Below are 17,854 nucleotides of genomic sequence, written 5' to 3'. Positions count from 1 at the left end.
ACACACACACACACAAAGCAGATAAACGTATCATGTCCCATTTCAACAGTGCGGCAGGGTGAATATTGCCTTTCTCTATGACTAAGACAGTATCATTACTCATTGTCCCATTTTGAAGCTGGAACCACAATGTGTGAACGGATGTCAAATTCTCTTCCAGAGGAGCACAGGGGAGCAATCACCGACCCTCTGCGGGAAGCAAAAGCAAACCTGGCTGGCCGCAAAACTTAACAAGAAGGAATCAACAGACAAGCCCTGAGGGATTTGGCAGCAAGGCAGGGGAAGACCACACAACCACGAAGTCCAGCAGTCCCTATGTATTGTTGGGTGTGTATGCTTTTGTGTGTATACAAGTATGTGTGGTCTTAGGCATATGTGAAGCTTGTGGGCTTCCCCAGTGCTTCTGATTGGCTCAAACTGCAGACATAGAGGCTGCAGTCGCTGGGCTTGGCAGCAGAGCACAGCTTTTCTGAGTACTGATGCTGCACCAATGGGAGAGCAATCACAAGGTACCAGGTTTACATTACGGCCTGAATATCACCAGGTCAGGTAAAACAGAGGATGGGCAAAAGGGAGGACAGAAAAAAGGTACAAATTCACCGGCCTACAGTCCTATGACGTGCTGTTCTGTGAACTGATGTGACCCAATTAGAAACTGACTGGGTCAGAGAATCTCCAAAACTGCAGCTCTTTGTGGGTTGTTCCCCGGTCTGCCAGTGGTCCAAGTTACCTATCAAAAGTGGGTCCCAAGGGAAGGAAAAGCGGTAAATCGAAGACCAGGGTCATGGGTGGCCAAGGCTTTACTGATGCACGTGGGCAAGCCCCAAAAGGCTTGACCCGTGGTGTCCGAGCCTACTGTAGCTTGAAAGAGTTAATGTGGTTCTTACTGATAGAAAGGTGTCAGAAGACACAGTGCATCACAGTTTGTTGTGTACGGGGCTGCATAACATTCTGACCAGGTTGTACGCATGTAGATATGATCATCTGCTCTGGAAAAATAGACTCAACACTCAAAACATCACTGCAAGTCCGTTTTGCTTTGCATCTGGTAAATCTGCACTGTCGTGTCAGCTTGACCTACCAACAGTCGAGTTTCAAAATAAATACGCACCTAAAATACTATTCAAATTTTCCAGGATAACATAGATTGTTTCCAAGATATTTGGTCATATTTATCAATTTCCAGGTTTTCCAAGACACATGGGAACCCTGCAAGGTCCATTTATTAGCTCTTCTAGAGCTTTCAGTCATATCATATCATCATATAACATATTCTCACCAGCAGATGGAGTTTTTGATACAAAGTGACACACTCGTTTGTAGATTCAGAGGTGTTAATTTTCTTCATTTCCTGTTTTGAACTTTGAACTGCTTACTGGCAGATCTCTATGAACTTTCACACTTTCATTCCAGTCGTCTATAAAACTTTGTGAAATTGAAAGCTCTACATTATGCAGCGATCATTTTCATTGGGAGAGCAGGTGAGTAATTGCATACTTTTTCTAATGTGCTACATTTTTATTTTACTTGGGAAATTTTTCGAGACAAGGACTTCACCCACTTCCTGAGCAGAATTTAAATGAGGGAGCAGTGCATTTATTCGAGTCAAACATTTCATTGCTCTTTCCACCTCTGCCCCTATCTGTGCTGGCTCTCCCAGCCTGCAGCACATACAAAGAAAGCTGGGGGGCTTAGACGGAAAGTGAATGCAAGTGCAAGTCTGTCACTATATATGTATGTGTGTGCGTGGGTGCATGGCTGTGTGTACGGGGTGAGGAATCAGTCTTTGGAAAGCTGCTTAGGCAGCAATGACTAAGACAATGGGCCCTGTAAGCCACTTCAGCAGGATTACAATGAACCACTTGGCTAAGTGACACCAGGACTTTCTTCATTCAGCTGTGTGGAAGCCGGCCACCGAGATGACAGGGAGAGCGTGACCTTTGCCCTTTGTTTCTCTGTAACCACTGCAAGTGCCTCTTTCAAGTTCTCCTGCAAATATCAAAGTTTTAACTTTTGACATCATCAGGTGCTGGTAAACAGCAGCCTGTGAGTCCCTAATCAACACTGAAGTATCTACAAAGAAGAAATGGGGATAGATTAAACCCACACACACATTTACTACCAGGGTTCTGAGCCATTTCTTTGACAGAATTCAACAGCACTACGAATCTATCCACCTTCTACTGCTGCTACTGATTTTCTTTATCAAGTAATCTGTTGATTATTTAGTTTAAATAACTATTGTTTTTAAGATGACAAGAAATCTGAATTTGAGAAGGTAAAAACAGAGAATGCTCAGACTTTCTGCTTTAAAGGTTACTTAAATGATCAAAATACCCTTTAGATTTTTTTTTATTCTTAGGTCATTTCTATCTGTGTATTCTGTTGAGGTTCTGACACAAACATATCACAGGCAAGTTTGCTGTGTTAAGCTTTCAGTTTTACTTCATCATCGATACCTGAAGGGAAATTCCTTGCGTCATTTCACATAAGCCAAGGTTATTTAATGTTACATTTTGTTTTTACACAAAAATAAAATTGACAACTGTCTTATAATAATAATAAATAAACAAGCCGACTTTTGGTACCTGACAGTTGGATAATCTGTGCTAAAAATACATTAAGGTCAAAACCAATAAAGTATTGAGCTTCAATATCCAGGCCTATACCCCTACCAGCTGATTGCTCAGTAATATCAGTTAGAAGGGTTCATATTTACTAATAGGAAATACATCCTTAAGGAATGAATGTCCCAGTACTTGCTAGGATCTATTATGATGCTGAGTATTTTCCATAGTTGACCCCCTTTTAATGAGTTGTCTCCAAGCAGCAACCTCAGTGCAAATGAAGTCATCACACAAAAACTGCAGTTCCTTTATCAGCCACTTGAGGTTGGCTACAGAAGTGAGTCATTCTCCATAAACCCTCCATTTAAATACCGAGATTTAGAGATGAACTAAACATTTTTACAGCTTGGTACAAAAAACTATTTTGGTCTCTATAGTTCACTTCCCCGTTCATCTGTACGTGGGGTGAATTTTTATTTAACTCATCCATTTAAATTATTAAATTAAACAGCTCTTCATAGACCTATAGGTGATGTCACAGAGACTACGTCCTTTTTAATTATACAGTCTATGGTTGTCTCAAATTTTGTTCTGCATGTTGGGTTAAAGAAAAAAACAACATCTGTTTTTTTATTGATGTCAGTGTCACCTTTGCCATGGATTTAATGGTTTCCTTTTGACTATTTCCCATGTGTTCAAGCGACTACATGCCTACCTTTCCTGGTGTCCCAAGTCTTGCAAGAGCGTGTCGGCATACTTCTGCCTCTCGCTGGGCTCAACGATAGCCAGTTTCTTCACCTCGCTGCGGACAAAGTACCAGAACTCCTTAACGCCATTCTCCACCCTCCTCCGCAGCTCCTCCTGAGTAGGCCCAGGGCCTGCAGGGGGAGTAAAAGAGAACATCTCATAACAAAGATACTCAGCTGGCATGAAATTTGAGGCACAGGTATGATATAAAACAATGATTTGATGACGTCAACTTCAAAGTACCTGCATGGGAATACACCTGGGAGAAAAACTATAGGAAATAAAGAGGTCTTTAGGAATGTTTGAGCATTAGATTATGTGAGCCCATACAGGCTAATGGCACAAAGCAAGGTTTCGGAATATAACTATTAAATTCTTTCTCTTTCATATTTTGTCCCTGAGTGTTGCTTTGACCTCATTAAGGAGCACTTCACTGTTTTTGTGCCTCATGGCTCTCTCTCGTGTGTTTTCTCCCACAGTTCTAACAACAGGAAGGAACTCTATACCCCACCCGAGCTAAACAATGTGGAGTAACCCACATGGATAACACAGCTGCCTGCTCTGGTTTCTGCAGAGAGAAACAAACAAAAAAAAAAAAAAAATCGAGAAAAGGGAAGGACAGCCTCAAGGAGGAGAAGAAGATGGTGGTGAAGAGGGAAAAGCTTTTTTACTTTCCTATCTTGCACTCTCTCTTCACTCTCTCTTCTCAGTCCCTCCTGTGGTGGAAAAAAGCTTTAGGGTATTTTTAGCTTTTTCTTCCCCTGCGGCAAGATGGAGAGGCTGACCCCGTGCTGCCCTCAACGCTCACATGTCCTTCTTTATTTTCTCTCTGTCTGTCTCTTTTCTCTCTCCTCTCTCTCTCCCATTCTACCATTGGGGCATTCACACTGCTTCCACTTCATTCACACATTTCTCCACTCACCTGACAGCTTTCCTGCCCCTCTGACCACTGCTTAGAGTGGCAAATACACACATAACCCTGCCCATCCGACGGTGTGGCTCTGCCATCATCACTGCTGAGCTACAGCAGGTTTAACACTGGACTAGACTGAGATTCTCGCTGCAGGCGAAAGCTCACAAGAGCCTTTGACTGGTTTTTATACCTTATATAGTCAACCCCTGCACCTTCAAAATCAATCCTTTCATATTCCCAAGCTCTGTGCTAAATCCTTCCCAGCAACCTTTCAGATAGCCCAGCCCTGCTTACCATCTCCAGTGAGTTTCTGGAAGCTGTGGATCTTCTGTTTGGCTCTGGTTAACTGGTCCTCCAGGGAGCGCAGTCGCCCTGCAGCCAGGGACCCGGCTTCTGCCTGACCCTCTGGTATCCTGGGTGGGAGGGAGAAAGACACAAGGAGAGGATGTAATGGGTGAGCATTGAAGCATGTGGACATCGATAGGAGGAAGAGAGTATAAAAATGTCCTACTTTGCAGAAATACTCTGGAATTGTATTCCACTAAAAGGAGAAATCTAATGTGAAAAATAATTCTGGAAAAATGCAATGCAAGTGTATTCATGCAAGTAATAATTACTTTCATTATCAAAAAAGCTATCAATTATTTTTGACCATTCAATTAAGTATAAAAAAAGCCTTTGATCATTTAGTCTAAATAACCCCCCCAAAAACATTATATTAAATTAAAAATGATATGAAACAGATCCAACTTAATGTGAAATTATTGGCTCCACTGTAAAGAATAAAATGCTATTATGCATGATCTTTCCAATGGAAACTTGAAAAGAAGACAAAGTTCAGACTTTTGCTTTGGCAACACCATGGATGAATTAGCTTGAGACAGACACTTTTTTAAAAGAGTCTATACAATAGATGATTGACAGTTTTCTCTCCTTCACTTAAGACTTCAACAACAACCATTCCTACACCTGGCTGAATTCACACACACCACTCGCTTGGCCGCAATTAATCTTTACTCACGATTTTCAAACTGGAAAAACATGGTGGCTGTTCTCGCAAATATTGTGAAATTCCTCTTACACCATCAACCATACATCTGTCGACAGCACTTAAGTTTAATAGTCATCAACGATGTGCAGGAGTTTGGAGAAGCAGCGTGAATGTTTATCATCCCTACATCCGCTGCTTAGTCTGATATGTACTGTCTTTTACTGGGGTGACTCTATTCTTATTAGGAGAATGTTTCCAGACTTAAAAGTTGCAGGGAAAACTGAGCTGTGATGGCTGGCATCTTTTACTGTTCACCAGTGAAATTTCTATTTCATTTGCTGAGACACCACAGTGGAGCCTCTTGGAGCCCTGTCCCAGTTTATTTATTTTAAGCTCTTATCCAGCAAGTACTGGATAATTTCCCATGCCTATCTACCCTTATCTAACCTATCTACTTCTGAACAATACGTCCAAACATTTTATCCAATGACTAGTCTATATACGGAATGTCAAATTATGGACACAAGTGACAGCTACATTTCATTTCTTTGTGAGTTATACAAACTATACAAAAAAGAACAAATTACTATTCTCCTTTGACTGTGTTTGATGGCTCTAAAAATGCCTGCCTGCTGTAATTTAGTAGGCCAACATTTGAACTCTATAGTGGATACAATTTAATTTACTGAAGGGAAAGATATCAAGTCAAAACACACCCAGATAAAATCAACTTCCCAATTAAAACTAGGATCAAATCAAAGCTATTCGAGCACAGTAAATAGATTTAATATAATTTGTAACTGTACTTTGACTATTTATCTGTAGCCGCACAGAAAATCCCCTTTCATTATTACTGTATGCTGACTGGTGCTGCAGTGGTCATGGTGGTCTGTTTTTTCTATGTGTGAAGTTGGATTAAAAAGATCTATTGTTAAACAAAAAATGTTGATAGCTGGCAAACAACTTTTAATTCCCATACATGTTTTTTGCCATTTAGGCACAACTCAGCTATATGGTTTCTGTAGCTCTGAGATCTGTGCTCAAAAGCCTCAAACTTAAAAGGCTTGGAAAAATGTATGGTTGATAATCTTGCAAAGCCTAATTGCTCATTATAGTTGAAATGATGTTTAGGCAGCCTTTCAGTCCATTTAATATAGTCCACATTGATGTTATAATCTATTTTCAAGTGCATATATGTAAAGTGATCCGTGTTAAAACTGTACGTTGTTGTAAGTGTTTTGTCAATTATGGCTCTCTGATAAATACAATATAAATAATAATGTTCCCAGCTCTGTTTCAAGGAACTATGAATAACTACTGCATGCATGGTAATGAAAACACAAATGAGCACTCTGACATGCTGAAATCAGCCAAGGAGAAAAAAAGAACTGCTACTGACATTATACCAAATCAATTCCTCTACATAAAACTATTAAAAATGGAATATGTTCGAATGCACAGGGGCATTGGTGAAGTGCTGCAAAGGCCATGTTAATGAGTCATCAAGGCATGCAAACGCAATTTGCTCGCTGAGTGAGGAACATCAGTCGCTGGCAGGCATAAAGATGAGACTTTTAAAGTTGCAACAGCCCTTCTAGCTGCACAACTCGCTGTTCAAGCCTCAGCCCCTGAGAAGCCCTGGCCTCCCACTTCACTGAGCACTAACTGATCATTGTGCTTCGAAGCCATGGAAATAACTGAGGAGGAAAGGGAGGATATGTTAACTCCCACATTATGTAACCGTGTGATGGACAAAGATAAACCTTTTCATACCTTTGTGGCATCTTGGGTATTTATGTCTTAAATTCACGCTTCCTTTCTATGTGTCGTGACCACTTCACCTGCTTGACACAGATATTTTGAAATAAGACCCAGGTGTATTTCCTTTCCAAGTATCATCTCTACTATCTATTCTCAGTTAAGTCTGTTCAAACAATATTCAACAGGATTTCCCAAAGGCCACACCCTAACCTGCTAGTTACACCATTGTACAGGAAGTAGGATTATTTCCTAAGTGACATCATTTCCCAAGAGGTTTAAGTGCTGCTAAAACTGTAACATAAAGTAACATATCTCCTTGAACAAGGCGGAAGAAATAGGCCAGACCAGCACAGACTAATGAGTAGAGACGTGGTACAGAGGTTAGCTAACACGCTCCAAAGACATAAACTGCTGAGACACAATGCTGGTGCAGGCAAAACACAAGCATCCCCAACCAAGATATGTAGATATAAAATATAACCAAACACTCGGCGGTATCAAAACCCACAGACACACACACAGGAAGGAGGCAAACACCATACACAAATACACAAATGATCCCTGACGATATCTCTAGAGGACCTGAAACGGAGCCTAGACGAGGCAGCTGGATTCAACAGCGTCTTAATCAAACGATACAGGAGAGGTAACAGATAGACAGAAAAACTCTGACTCGGGGGAGGCGGGGCGGAAAGGTGGGGTGGGGGGGAATTCTGCGGAGTGAAAGACAAGCTATGAAAGCAGGGGGCGATGAGCCCCACCGGCACTAAGCACTGAGCCGGAAAGCAGGTGAGATTCAGCATGCATCCTAGTTTCCTCTGAAATGCTGCCCCAGCTGTCGCTCCATCGGCTCCTGTCCCTGCACCCGTAACCATGGAGTTCACTAGGTGATCAGAGTAAGGCGGAGCAGTTTGAATGGTGGGGGCCTGGGTGCCACTGCGGTGCATACATATTTCCGTGGTAAGATTTAATATACTATGGTTGACTTCAAAAGAAAATCCATGTGCTGACCTGAGAAGCCATACATATGGATGGGGATGTAAAGTGTTCTGGGAGGTGTAGATGAAAGCAGGCTACATGAAGGTAATTTGCCTTTACGTTAAGAAAGAACTTTGATCCAATATTCCTATACTCTGCTTGTGTATATGCAGTATGAACATGTGTGGAATGGATGTGTCAAACACCCCACTGACATGTTCCAGCCTTTCCTGGGAACTCACTGTGTTACACCAAACCACTTGACTCCAATAAGTCAAGCTAATAAACCACAGGAATGTACCAGTGGGAAAAAGCATGTTAATGCTACAAATGGACGGAAAAGTCTGGTATTACCATGAAAACCCCCGACCACTGTTGAGAATTGTTTTGAAAGGCCTGTTTGGTGAGTTAATGATAGGAACAATGCTATCCCCATGTATATTTTATGATTGCAATAACTGTATTGCATATGAACTACATTAGATGTGTATGCATTGTGTCAAATCAGTTGATCTTGTCTCTGCGTCTCCTTCTCCTCCTTTTGCTTTATTCATATTATGTCCTCTGACTCAAACAGTATAATTCCAAGTAAACTGATTCTGAATGGTGCATTTTTGCTTCGCATGCTTCAACGCCTCAGTTCATCCAGAGTGAGCCAGCGCCACTCTGAGCCCTACTTGACAGAGATGTCCTGACCACAGACAGCTCCCACAATGGGGCTAGTGTGTGTGGTAGTGGACTTTTTCCCTCGCCGGGCCTGAGCGACGGCCAGGTCGATGGGAGTTCAGGTCTGGAAGCAGCAGCAGCATCTGTTTGGTGGGACCGCACTGGGATAAAACCATTACAGGATAACTGAGTCCTCTCACAGTCTCCCTATACATAACTGAACAGCCTCACCACACAAAACTACATTTTTAGTTGACTTGAAAAATAGGAACCCGAATGAGACATATGCAAAAAGTACCACGTGTAGACAAGATTTTAGTGCAATGACTGCGGTCTCCACAACTCTTCTCATCCCCTCAGACCTCATTTTCATTTCCTCCTTTCTGCTCTTTACTTAGTGTAGTCCCCATGCCATCCATCACGCTCCCCTCCTCCTTTGCCTCCTCTGCATCGCCCCCCTCCCTCCCTCCCTCCATCCCTCTGTTGGCATGCCTAGGGGATCGATCAGGTCCTCATCGCTCAGCCCAGCTGTCACTCTCACCCCTCGCTCCTTCGATGTCACACCATCAGGCTGGCGCGTGTCATTGTCTCTGCAGGGGCCGTGGCTTCGTGCCCGAGGTGACTGACAGCTGCAGAGAGGGCGGAGCCAGACAGACTGAGCGACTCGACCTCGTGCTCACCTCTCATTAATGCTGCTGGGTGATTGGTAGGTTGGCACGCTGCCTGTCACTGAAATCACTCAGGAATGGCCCGAATAACCGAATCACTGGTCTGAATCTGTAGGCCAGCCAGGTGATACTAATTTGAATCTGAGTGTTGATTGATAGATAGATGATTAATGCAGAGTTCAGGAAAAAATGAAAAACAAACAGGTAAAGCGTGACCAGTAGTGTGTACAGAATCAACTTAGCAGGCTGAATAACTAAGTATCTTTATCTTCTCAGTGATGCTACACAAACTTGCAATTTGTGATCAAGAAAATCAATATCCCATGCAAACTGCTTCAGCATGACTACCACTCTCTATCATAAAGAAAATGAACAATGTAAACAAGATCCCCTCAGTTATCTAATGAATGCACAACAGTGCCCAATAATGCACTACACATCCATCTAGTGCTGCTGTGGTGTGATGGCACTAACCAAGTTAAAACCTACACTGAACTATAAATCAATCGCAATGCAGTGGGTTTCTTCTGCGCAGCAACTCAACACAAAAGTGTAATAATGTCAGTTTTATGGGTTTAAATCTCTCTGAGGCCACTCATAAAAAATGAATGCACTAATGCAAAGGTTAGGTGCTTCGGATGAAACCTTTATTACGTAATGTCAGCAGGATGCCTGCAAAGTACTGGTTCTGCTTCTCATATAACATTCAGAGATTCATGTTCTCAGGCCAAAATCTGAAGGACGTGTTAAGTCAGTGGATTGGGTTAGGCATGTGTTGAGCTAGTCGATCAGTGAGCTAGTGAGTTGTTACGTAGTTAGTCAGTCTGTGACAACCTGCCGGGTAGAGTCTGGCTCGGCGCCATGTCTCTGTCAGCAGTTTGGTAGTTGAATGGGGCAGAGGAGGAGGGTGGTGAAGAAGTAGTAAAACGAGGAACAGGAGGAGGACGTGGACAGGGAAGGAACAGGCTGTGGCAGGAATGATGGGCAGCTTACTAACAGCCTTTTTGCGTCTATTAGGGCTCTAATATAAGGATAAGAGACACTATAGGATGAGGCGGTGGAGTAGTTGTCTCCTGGGCCTGTATCCGACCACCGAACACACACACACACAGAAAGACACAAAATTGAACAGAGGACAAACCAAGCCCTGTCTCTGTCGATAGTTCATAAAGCTTAACTTAAGCAAGCCAGTTGCCTGCTTTTGGCTTGCTGGCCGGATACTTAGCCGAAGCTTAGAGGGACTTGAGAAGGCACTGTAGCGCTGCCCCAGTAAACAACTGTGGAGGCCTCGGTCCCAGATCAACAACCGAACTCAATAACAAGCAACAAGCGTGCAGTGTGTCGGGGACCCATCTGGACACTGGTCGACTGAAAGCTGCACTTGTTTTTTATGCCATGAATTCCACCTTTGTTTTTGAGCCAATTTTGAATAATTACAAAAGCAAGGGATTTAATCAGGGACCAGCTGTCTGAAGCAACGTGTACGTGTGTGTTTTTTATGTTTGTGTGCGCTGATGAGGGCCCTGCATCAAAGTGAATCGGAATATCACAGAGGAGCAGCAATAGCAACATCTGAAGCTCGGGTTCCCTGTTAATATGGCGCACACCAGGACGCGCTGCCGTACATGCATGCACTCTCACAGGCGTACACACCCATGTGCAGACCCAGTGTTTATGCGTAAAGAGAAACACTGTCAGCATGCGGGGATAAGAGCAGAACCATCTGTCTCTCTATTACACATAGCTTGAATGTGCGAATGATGCTGTGTGGTTAATGGGCTCGTACAATGTGCTATTGTCTGCCAAAATAACACAATGAAATCTGGTGAGGTGTGTGACAGTCCATCCATCTGTCTGTCACACACGGCATCTCCGACACCACGGATCAGCTTTTGATCAAACTTTGCAGGAACATTTGTTTAACTGTATGTCGCAGAAGATGCTGATTTAATCAGATGCTGATTAAATCTTCACAAAAACTAAAAAACAAATGTCTTTGCCACGTTGCGACATTTGTAAAATTACTCTGATTGGACTACCGGGGAGCTAGAGGCTGTACTTAATTGCTGGACTTTGCAGAAACCTAAGGGAATGATGCATTGCACCATAGTTTTTTTTTACTTAAAAAAGTATGGCGACCAGGCAAGCAAAACGGGTGCATTACATGTTTGCTCAACTATGTTTTGTGCAAAATGTCACTCAGTAATGACAAAACTCTGTGAACTGATGCATTTAGCAAAGCACTCACAATTTGATGTAACTTCAAATGGCCCTGACATGCAAATACAGATTAAAAGATACAGATGTAAAACTATTTTACTATGCCACTCATGCAGCTGTCCAGAAAAGCTCCTGCTCATTTGCCAAAGCAAAGGATAAGTATATTATGAACTGTTAAATTTAGTGGAAAAGAAAGATGGTGATGAGCTAGCTGTAGCTGTTGGCAAGGTTTGTTTCAGAAATACTCTGCTTACCTTTCATTAAGTATGTTTACTTGAACACTAATATCATGTTTTATGGTGTTTTATTTTCCAGTTTTGATCATATTTGGTAAGATGATTTTTATACTGGAAGGAGAAACTTGGTCATTTGTATCTTGTATATATAATTTTAACAGTATCCAGGTCTCTTTAACATCTGCCTGCAGGTACTGTATGTCTTTTCACTCTTCAACATCTAGACCACACACTATTATTTCTGAGCCGACTGAGTCACCTCAGTGGTTGATGAAACCACTTTGGTTTCTGGCTGCCTGGACTCTGTTGCATTTCCCACTCATGCTGGATTTGGCTTCTCTGTTTAATCACCAGTAATGGAAACCAAGAGCTCTAATAGTTTATCCTCTGAATTACCAGTATTATGTTAGACTTTCTTTAGTCATTATTATATTGTTTATGATCATCCTCTTGTTTTACTGACTTACTACATAACTAAAGTTGAGGACACACACGGCAGCCATTGATCACAAACCAGGATAAGGTCTTCACATGCCATATACTGGTTTCAATCACGGTACTCCAGCTAGCATATTCAGGTTTCTCAAAGCAAAGTAAGGGCTTATACAGGTTTCTGAAACTACGATATGGTTTTACATGCTCAACCACATAAACAGGACACTAGTGAGCATGTAAACACAGTTATTCTAAGAATAAAATGTTTTGTGTATTTACATTAAAGCAACTAAGCATCTAAGCATCTAGCTTGTGGTTACCTGAGCGATTCGGCCATGCGCCGCAGGTCTTCATTCTGCTGCTTGAGCCGCTCGAGCTTAGCCAGGATCTTGGAGAGCTCCCGGCTAGACCGCTCCGGGTGCTCGCTGTCTCTCACCAAGTGACCACCGATGTAGAAGAGGAGCGTGCCCCAGGCCAACAGCACCAGGGTAATCCAACGCCATGAACCCGCCCAGGGCCGCATGGTTCAACCGAGCCCACCCGAAAATGCCTCTCGGTGTGCCTGTACACCCACCGACCCACCGGCCTGCCTGCCGGATGTGCACACACACTCTGTGCCCCGTCACCACAAGTGCCACAGTGCCAACCCTGGCATCGGCATCTTGGCAGGGATGGTGTTCAGTAAATTACAGATGAGATGGAAAGGCGTGTGTTTGTGGCTCAGAAGTGTGTAATAAAAGGCAGCGGGTGTTTCTCCAGCAATCAACCAGCCTTTCGTGTGTGTGCTAAAGCATGGCTAGCATGCTCTGAAGTCTGTGTTTTGATTGGTGCCTTCTCCCCTCCACCCAGCTCCGTGTTGACCAGCTTGTCCCACACAGTCCTGCTGTTTCCCTCCTGTCCCACGGGGTTCTTTTATTTGAGTTGGGTCCTGTAACAAACAAAGAAAGACAGTATTCAGTTGAGCTTCTTGCAGAAAGTTTTATCTTGCTAATACTTTATGTGCTTGTTGGTCAAACAGAAGCAAATTAAAATAATTGAAGAGCTGGGCCGGCAAGCCAGCTTGACAGACAAATAATGCTGAAGAAGAGAGCAGAGCCTCATACAGCGCCATACAGAAACGGAGAGCACAGAACGGGGCAGACAGACCGACAGATATAGGCAAGATGCTGCAGACTGGTCCCGACATAACCCTGTCTCAGCAGCCTACAGGATTGATCAGCATGACACAGCAATTTGCATTTACATAGTGTGCAGTCCCCGAGCTATGCTGCATTGCTGTCGAGGCAGGACAGGGATGTTCCATTTTTCCCGTCCTGCCTGCTTGCACATTACACACACACTTACTACTCATGCGCTCCCTCTCAAAAGCTCTCAATCGCACACACACATACAGAAGCCATCACACAACCAACAAGAATACATCTTTTATTTCCTCAACTCCTCTTACCGCATTCCTTAACCACACAGCCTACCACAACCCACTTCCAACACTTTGTCCCTCGCTCTTAGTTAAAGCACAACTGAGCCCGGCAGTTAATGGATTTGTTTGGAGGCAGCTAAATCCCACAAAGTTCTCCCAAAGCATTTTCCTCCTTCCCAAGTGCCCGCTGCCGTCCCTGTAGCCTCCATGACAGAGTGCAACATTGTCAAGGTGATGCGGTGAGCTCAATGGAGCGGAGGGAACAAAAAACCCCTGGATCATCACTTCCCTTCATCCCAAAGCAGCGGGGGAGATGGAGATGGACGCGTGCCGGGTTTATGAAGCAACCTTCGCTGTCAACTCCCCAACAAAGCCCTGCCACACAACTGAGACTAGTCGTGTGATGGGATGAAGACTGGCAGGTGCGTGTATGTGCACAACATCTAAGTCTTTGTGTATATGCGCTATCATCTCCAAGTGTGTACCACAGCATGCTGGAATAATACCAAACATCTTAGAGTTCATGTGAGTGGTGGTGGTGGTGTTGGGGTGGGCTTGACTGACACGTCGCAGTGTCTCTGGTGCTTCTGCCTGTGAGCGTTCAAGAAGACAGAGAAAAGTGTTCCTGCTGGGGTTCGCCTGGCAGCACAGAAGTAGGTTAACAGTAGCTCATCATGTTTACCATGGAAGCATAGTTGATATGTAGGACATAAATGGTGCCATGCTGTAATACCATAGAGACTGTTCATGCTTCACTGGTGCAAACTGCCCAGCATGTAGCAGCTGAGATCACTGAAACAATGAGGGGCAACCCATTCTCCTTCATATCTTATTGAATGATGTGGGATTATTGAAATTTGTGCAGACATTCCTTCCATGCCGGTGCTCCTGTTGTGACTAACCTAGGCTGACACAAGGGTGGCTCCTCTGTATGCATGCAGCACAAGGATGTGCTGAGCTGTGTTTTATTATGGAAAATAAGAGCTGCGAGAGGGTAGCACTCCACCAGCTAATGCACGACTGGGACTTTACTAAAAGGCAGGCTGCAAAAACCCTTGTCACTGTGTTTGAGGAGCCATAATGAGGTTTGTGTTCAGTAGACTAAAACTGATAAATATAAAACTGTTGGATGAGGCAGGGAACTGCTGCCAAATAGGATATGGGAACACCTCTAGCTAGTTGTTCTGCTTAATATTTGAAAGTCAAGCTAAGGTAGTAATATATTGGTGGTATATTAACAAAACCTTGGCTAAATTAACATTAACTCCTTGCAATTAATGGCTGACTGACGAGTCAGCCACAGATAGAGCTACATTTTTTAATACACATGACTATAACAAATGCAGCACTCCACCAATTTTATAATTTCTTTTGTTGCCTTAGAGGACTCTCCCTAAAGTCTGACAAAATAACTGTGATGACGTCATTGGGGCTCAATTAAGCTTGAAACTTCAAATATTTGAAAACCTGATTTACAAACTGGAAGCATGGAATTTAAAAGATTCAGGGGCAGGGAAGGTCTAATGAAAAACTCCACGGAATTGCATAATGGGAATTGTAGGATCCAGCTTTGAAGCTTCTCTCATAAGAACAACTAAAAAGTCAGGATCTCTCACCCTCTTCTGCTTTGATTTTAACTATTCTTTTTTTTTATTTGTCTTATGCAAGCTCCCCAGCTTCATGGTGCAACACTAAATTGCTGGCATACCCTTTTAGCCTTAAAATACAAAGCTAAAATCATTTTACAAGGTCAAAAGGAAAATGAACAGCATAATCGGATACAAAATATCAAGCACCCTGAAAAACATCCATCACACTAAAAGGTCATAAATGATGGTATTTGATCGTTGGAAATGGCAGGGGATTTTGCTGACCTCCCACTTTTAGTGAAACTGTTACATAGTTTTGTACTATTAATAACAAAAGAAAATTTCCCCTGTTTAAGTCTAGGTTGTAGAACAGTGAGAGCTAATCTGGTCACATTACTGGGAGCACACAGTGTATAGAGGTTAGGTAAAAGAACCTGAGATCAAGTGTTTGCAATTAAATATTGAAAGCAACTAATAATCATTATTAAAGAGATGTACTCTACTTCAGAGGGTACAAAACCTGTAGGATTATTGGTTAATTCTGTTAATTCAGTAATTGGAACATGAGTGAAATGGGATTTCCAGTTTCTTTCTCAAAATGCCTTTCAGCTTAAGTCTCTGCTGTGATGAAGTGGCAAAGGAGAGGAGAAACACATTCATGGTCCTTTCAATAGTTTCAGAAAGCTGTGTTTTATAACTGAAAAGGAGGAGGCGATGTCTATTGGGTCCTGTGTCAGCAAAATGTGGCCCGATTAAAGAGAAAATGACAATCTACTACAATTTATTCTATTGATGAAGATCTGGTGGTATAATATTCCACCAGAGATATAACCAGGTGCCCCTAAAGATTTTTGCATTTTCTCAAAACTCTCCCATTTGCCCTCAAGTCACCATGAACAGTGGGCAACATAAATAATGGAAATTATAATAATGTCTGTTAAATAAATAAATAAAAGCTCCCTACTGTGGCACAATCACTTATAAGTTGGACTGTGTGGCAGATTTGCTGACAGTGGGATTTCAGAGAAGGCCATATAGTGCTTATTTTTTTTTAATTCCACTTTCTACCACCAAGCCCCTCCTCCCTCATCCTCCGAGTAAAGTGGAAACATGATTGCGAGGTCTGAGCTACTCTGGACAAAATGAAATATGTCACTGCTTCTTTTGAATGTGCAGTCCTCCTACTTCATAAGTAGGAGTAAATGGGCCTAGGCTGTTCATAAATGGGACCTCTAGTCTGCTCCACCTGCAGACTTGTTCCCAAAATCTTCCTCTCAACCTTGCATTTCAACATGTGCATTCCCCAACAATGCCCTTTACCTTGCTGTCATGGCAACCGTGGGGACTGCTCAGCCGGTAAAGGCTGGCGTAGTACACGTGGTACTGTGGGGTGGACTGTCATCCCTGTCACAGAATGCCCCTGTGCTGCAGCAACATGCACAAGCCTGAGGGGTCAGCAGAGATGACCTGTTTTCAGCCCTGCTGGTTAATCTTCAACGTGACTCAGGCTGCAGCAGAGGTCATCTATCAACGCGCTCCGGTCTCCAGGCAATAAGCACCGCGATGAGGTCCACCACTGAATAATGCATGGAGCTCGGCTGAGGACGGCTTCTATTACACCAACATGGCCACTCCAGCTTGGGGACAACTGCAAGGGAGTGTCTATACCATACACAGTATATACGTGTGTGCGTGTCACTTCTCATGCATGATGGTGCAGGAGAGTGTATTAGTGTGTGTTGCTAGGGGCAACCCTGAGGGGAATGTTTAGCAGGATGTGCTACATGTTACGGCATGTGGCATGGTGGCAATGATGTGATGTGTGTGTCAGAAGAACAGACAGGTAGGAGGAGATCAGGAAAAAATGCATACCATAGCAGCACTGAAAGGATACCTATGGGAAACAGAACAAAATGAAAAAGCTGTTTGCACATCTATATCTGTGATGCAGAAATATCTACTTCCCAGATGAAGCTGAATGTGACCTACGATTGGACAGGAGCTGTGTTTTTGTGCTGATACTGTCAAATGTGTTAAAATAAAAAATGGATTTTTCATCCTGGCATATATGACCAGTTTCATTTGAGATGTCTGATTCTCAATATCACTTTGTGAGCACAAGGGAGCGGGCAGCTTGAAGGTGTTTGGACTACAGAAATGCAGCAAGAGAAACATCGACTCCAACTCTGGCAGCAATTTTTAACCATTATTTATCGAAGGATGGTTTGCTGAGCAAGCTGTTCTTGAGAAACAGTCTTTTTTATAGCCATAAAGCTACACTCATTTCCACCCGATAGCTGCCTAAAGTGGCCACAGTTTCCTGCAAATGGCCACTGAGCAGCTTCTCCGGCTATTTTCTCAGCTGGTCTGGAGGTTCAATCCGGCGACCTTCCAGCCTCTACCCCAGTTCCAAAAGGATGGATCACACTAGTGTCAGGGTTGACACATTTCAAATATAAGCACCAGAAGCGGTAGTGGATCCATCAAAGAATCAGTAGATCCTAATGTATTCATTCCAAAAACGCAGAAGCAACAGGGGAAAACAACACAACAAATATTTCATGTGGGATTATAACCTAAAATGTTTGTTCCCTTGTTTTCTGCCATTTGCCGCAAAAACATTACAATTAAATTTTGAGTGTGACTGATCCCCCCCCCCCCCC

At 43.1% G+C, this 17,854-nt stretch overlaps 1 protein-coding gene across 1 annotated transcript in view; it reads right to left on the bottom strand.

Moving 5' to 3' along the window:
• fut8b (fucosyltransferase 8b (alpha (1,6) fucosyltransferase)) overlaps positions 1-17,854 on the bottom strand; it is an 80,522-nt gene that overhangs the window by 24,089 nt on the left and 38,579 nt on the right. The window contains 3 exon segments of the mRNA XM_035679147.1: positions 3,283-3,445; positions 4,522-4,640; positions 12,503-13,110. Of these exon segments, the coding sequence (XP_035535040.1) occupies positions 3,283-3,445; positions 4,522-4,640; positions 12,503-12,705 (485 nt within the window). The 5' untranslated portion in view covers positions 12,706-13,110.

Source organism: Morone saxatilis, unplaced genomic scaffold (assembly GCF_004916995.1).
Source record: "Morone saxatilis isolate NCDOM2014 unplaced genomic scaffold, NCSU_SB_2.0 Contig7, whole genome shotgun sequence".
In the NCBI taxonomy this organism is placed as follows: Eukaryota; Metazoa; Chordata; class Actinopteri; family Moronidae; genus Morone; species Morone saxatilis.
Note: the sequence above shows the minus strand (reverse complement) of the source record. Positions and strands in the feature narration are given on the sequence as shown.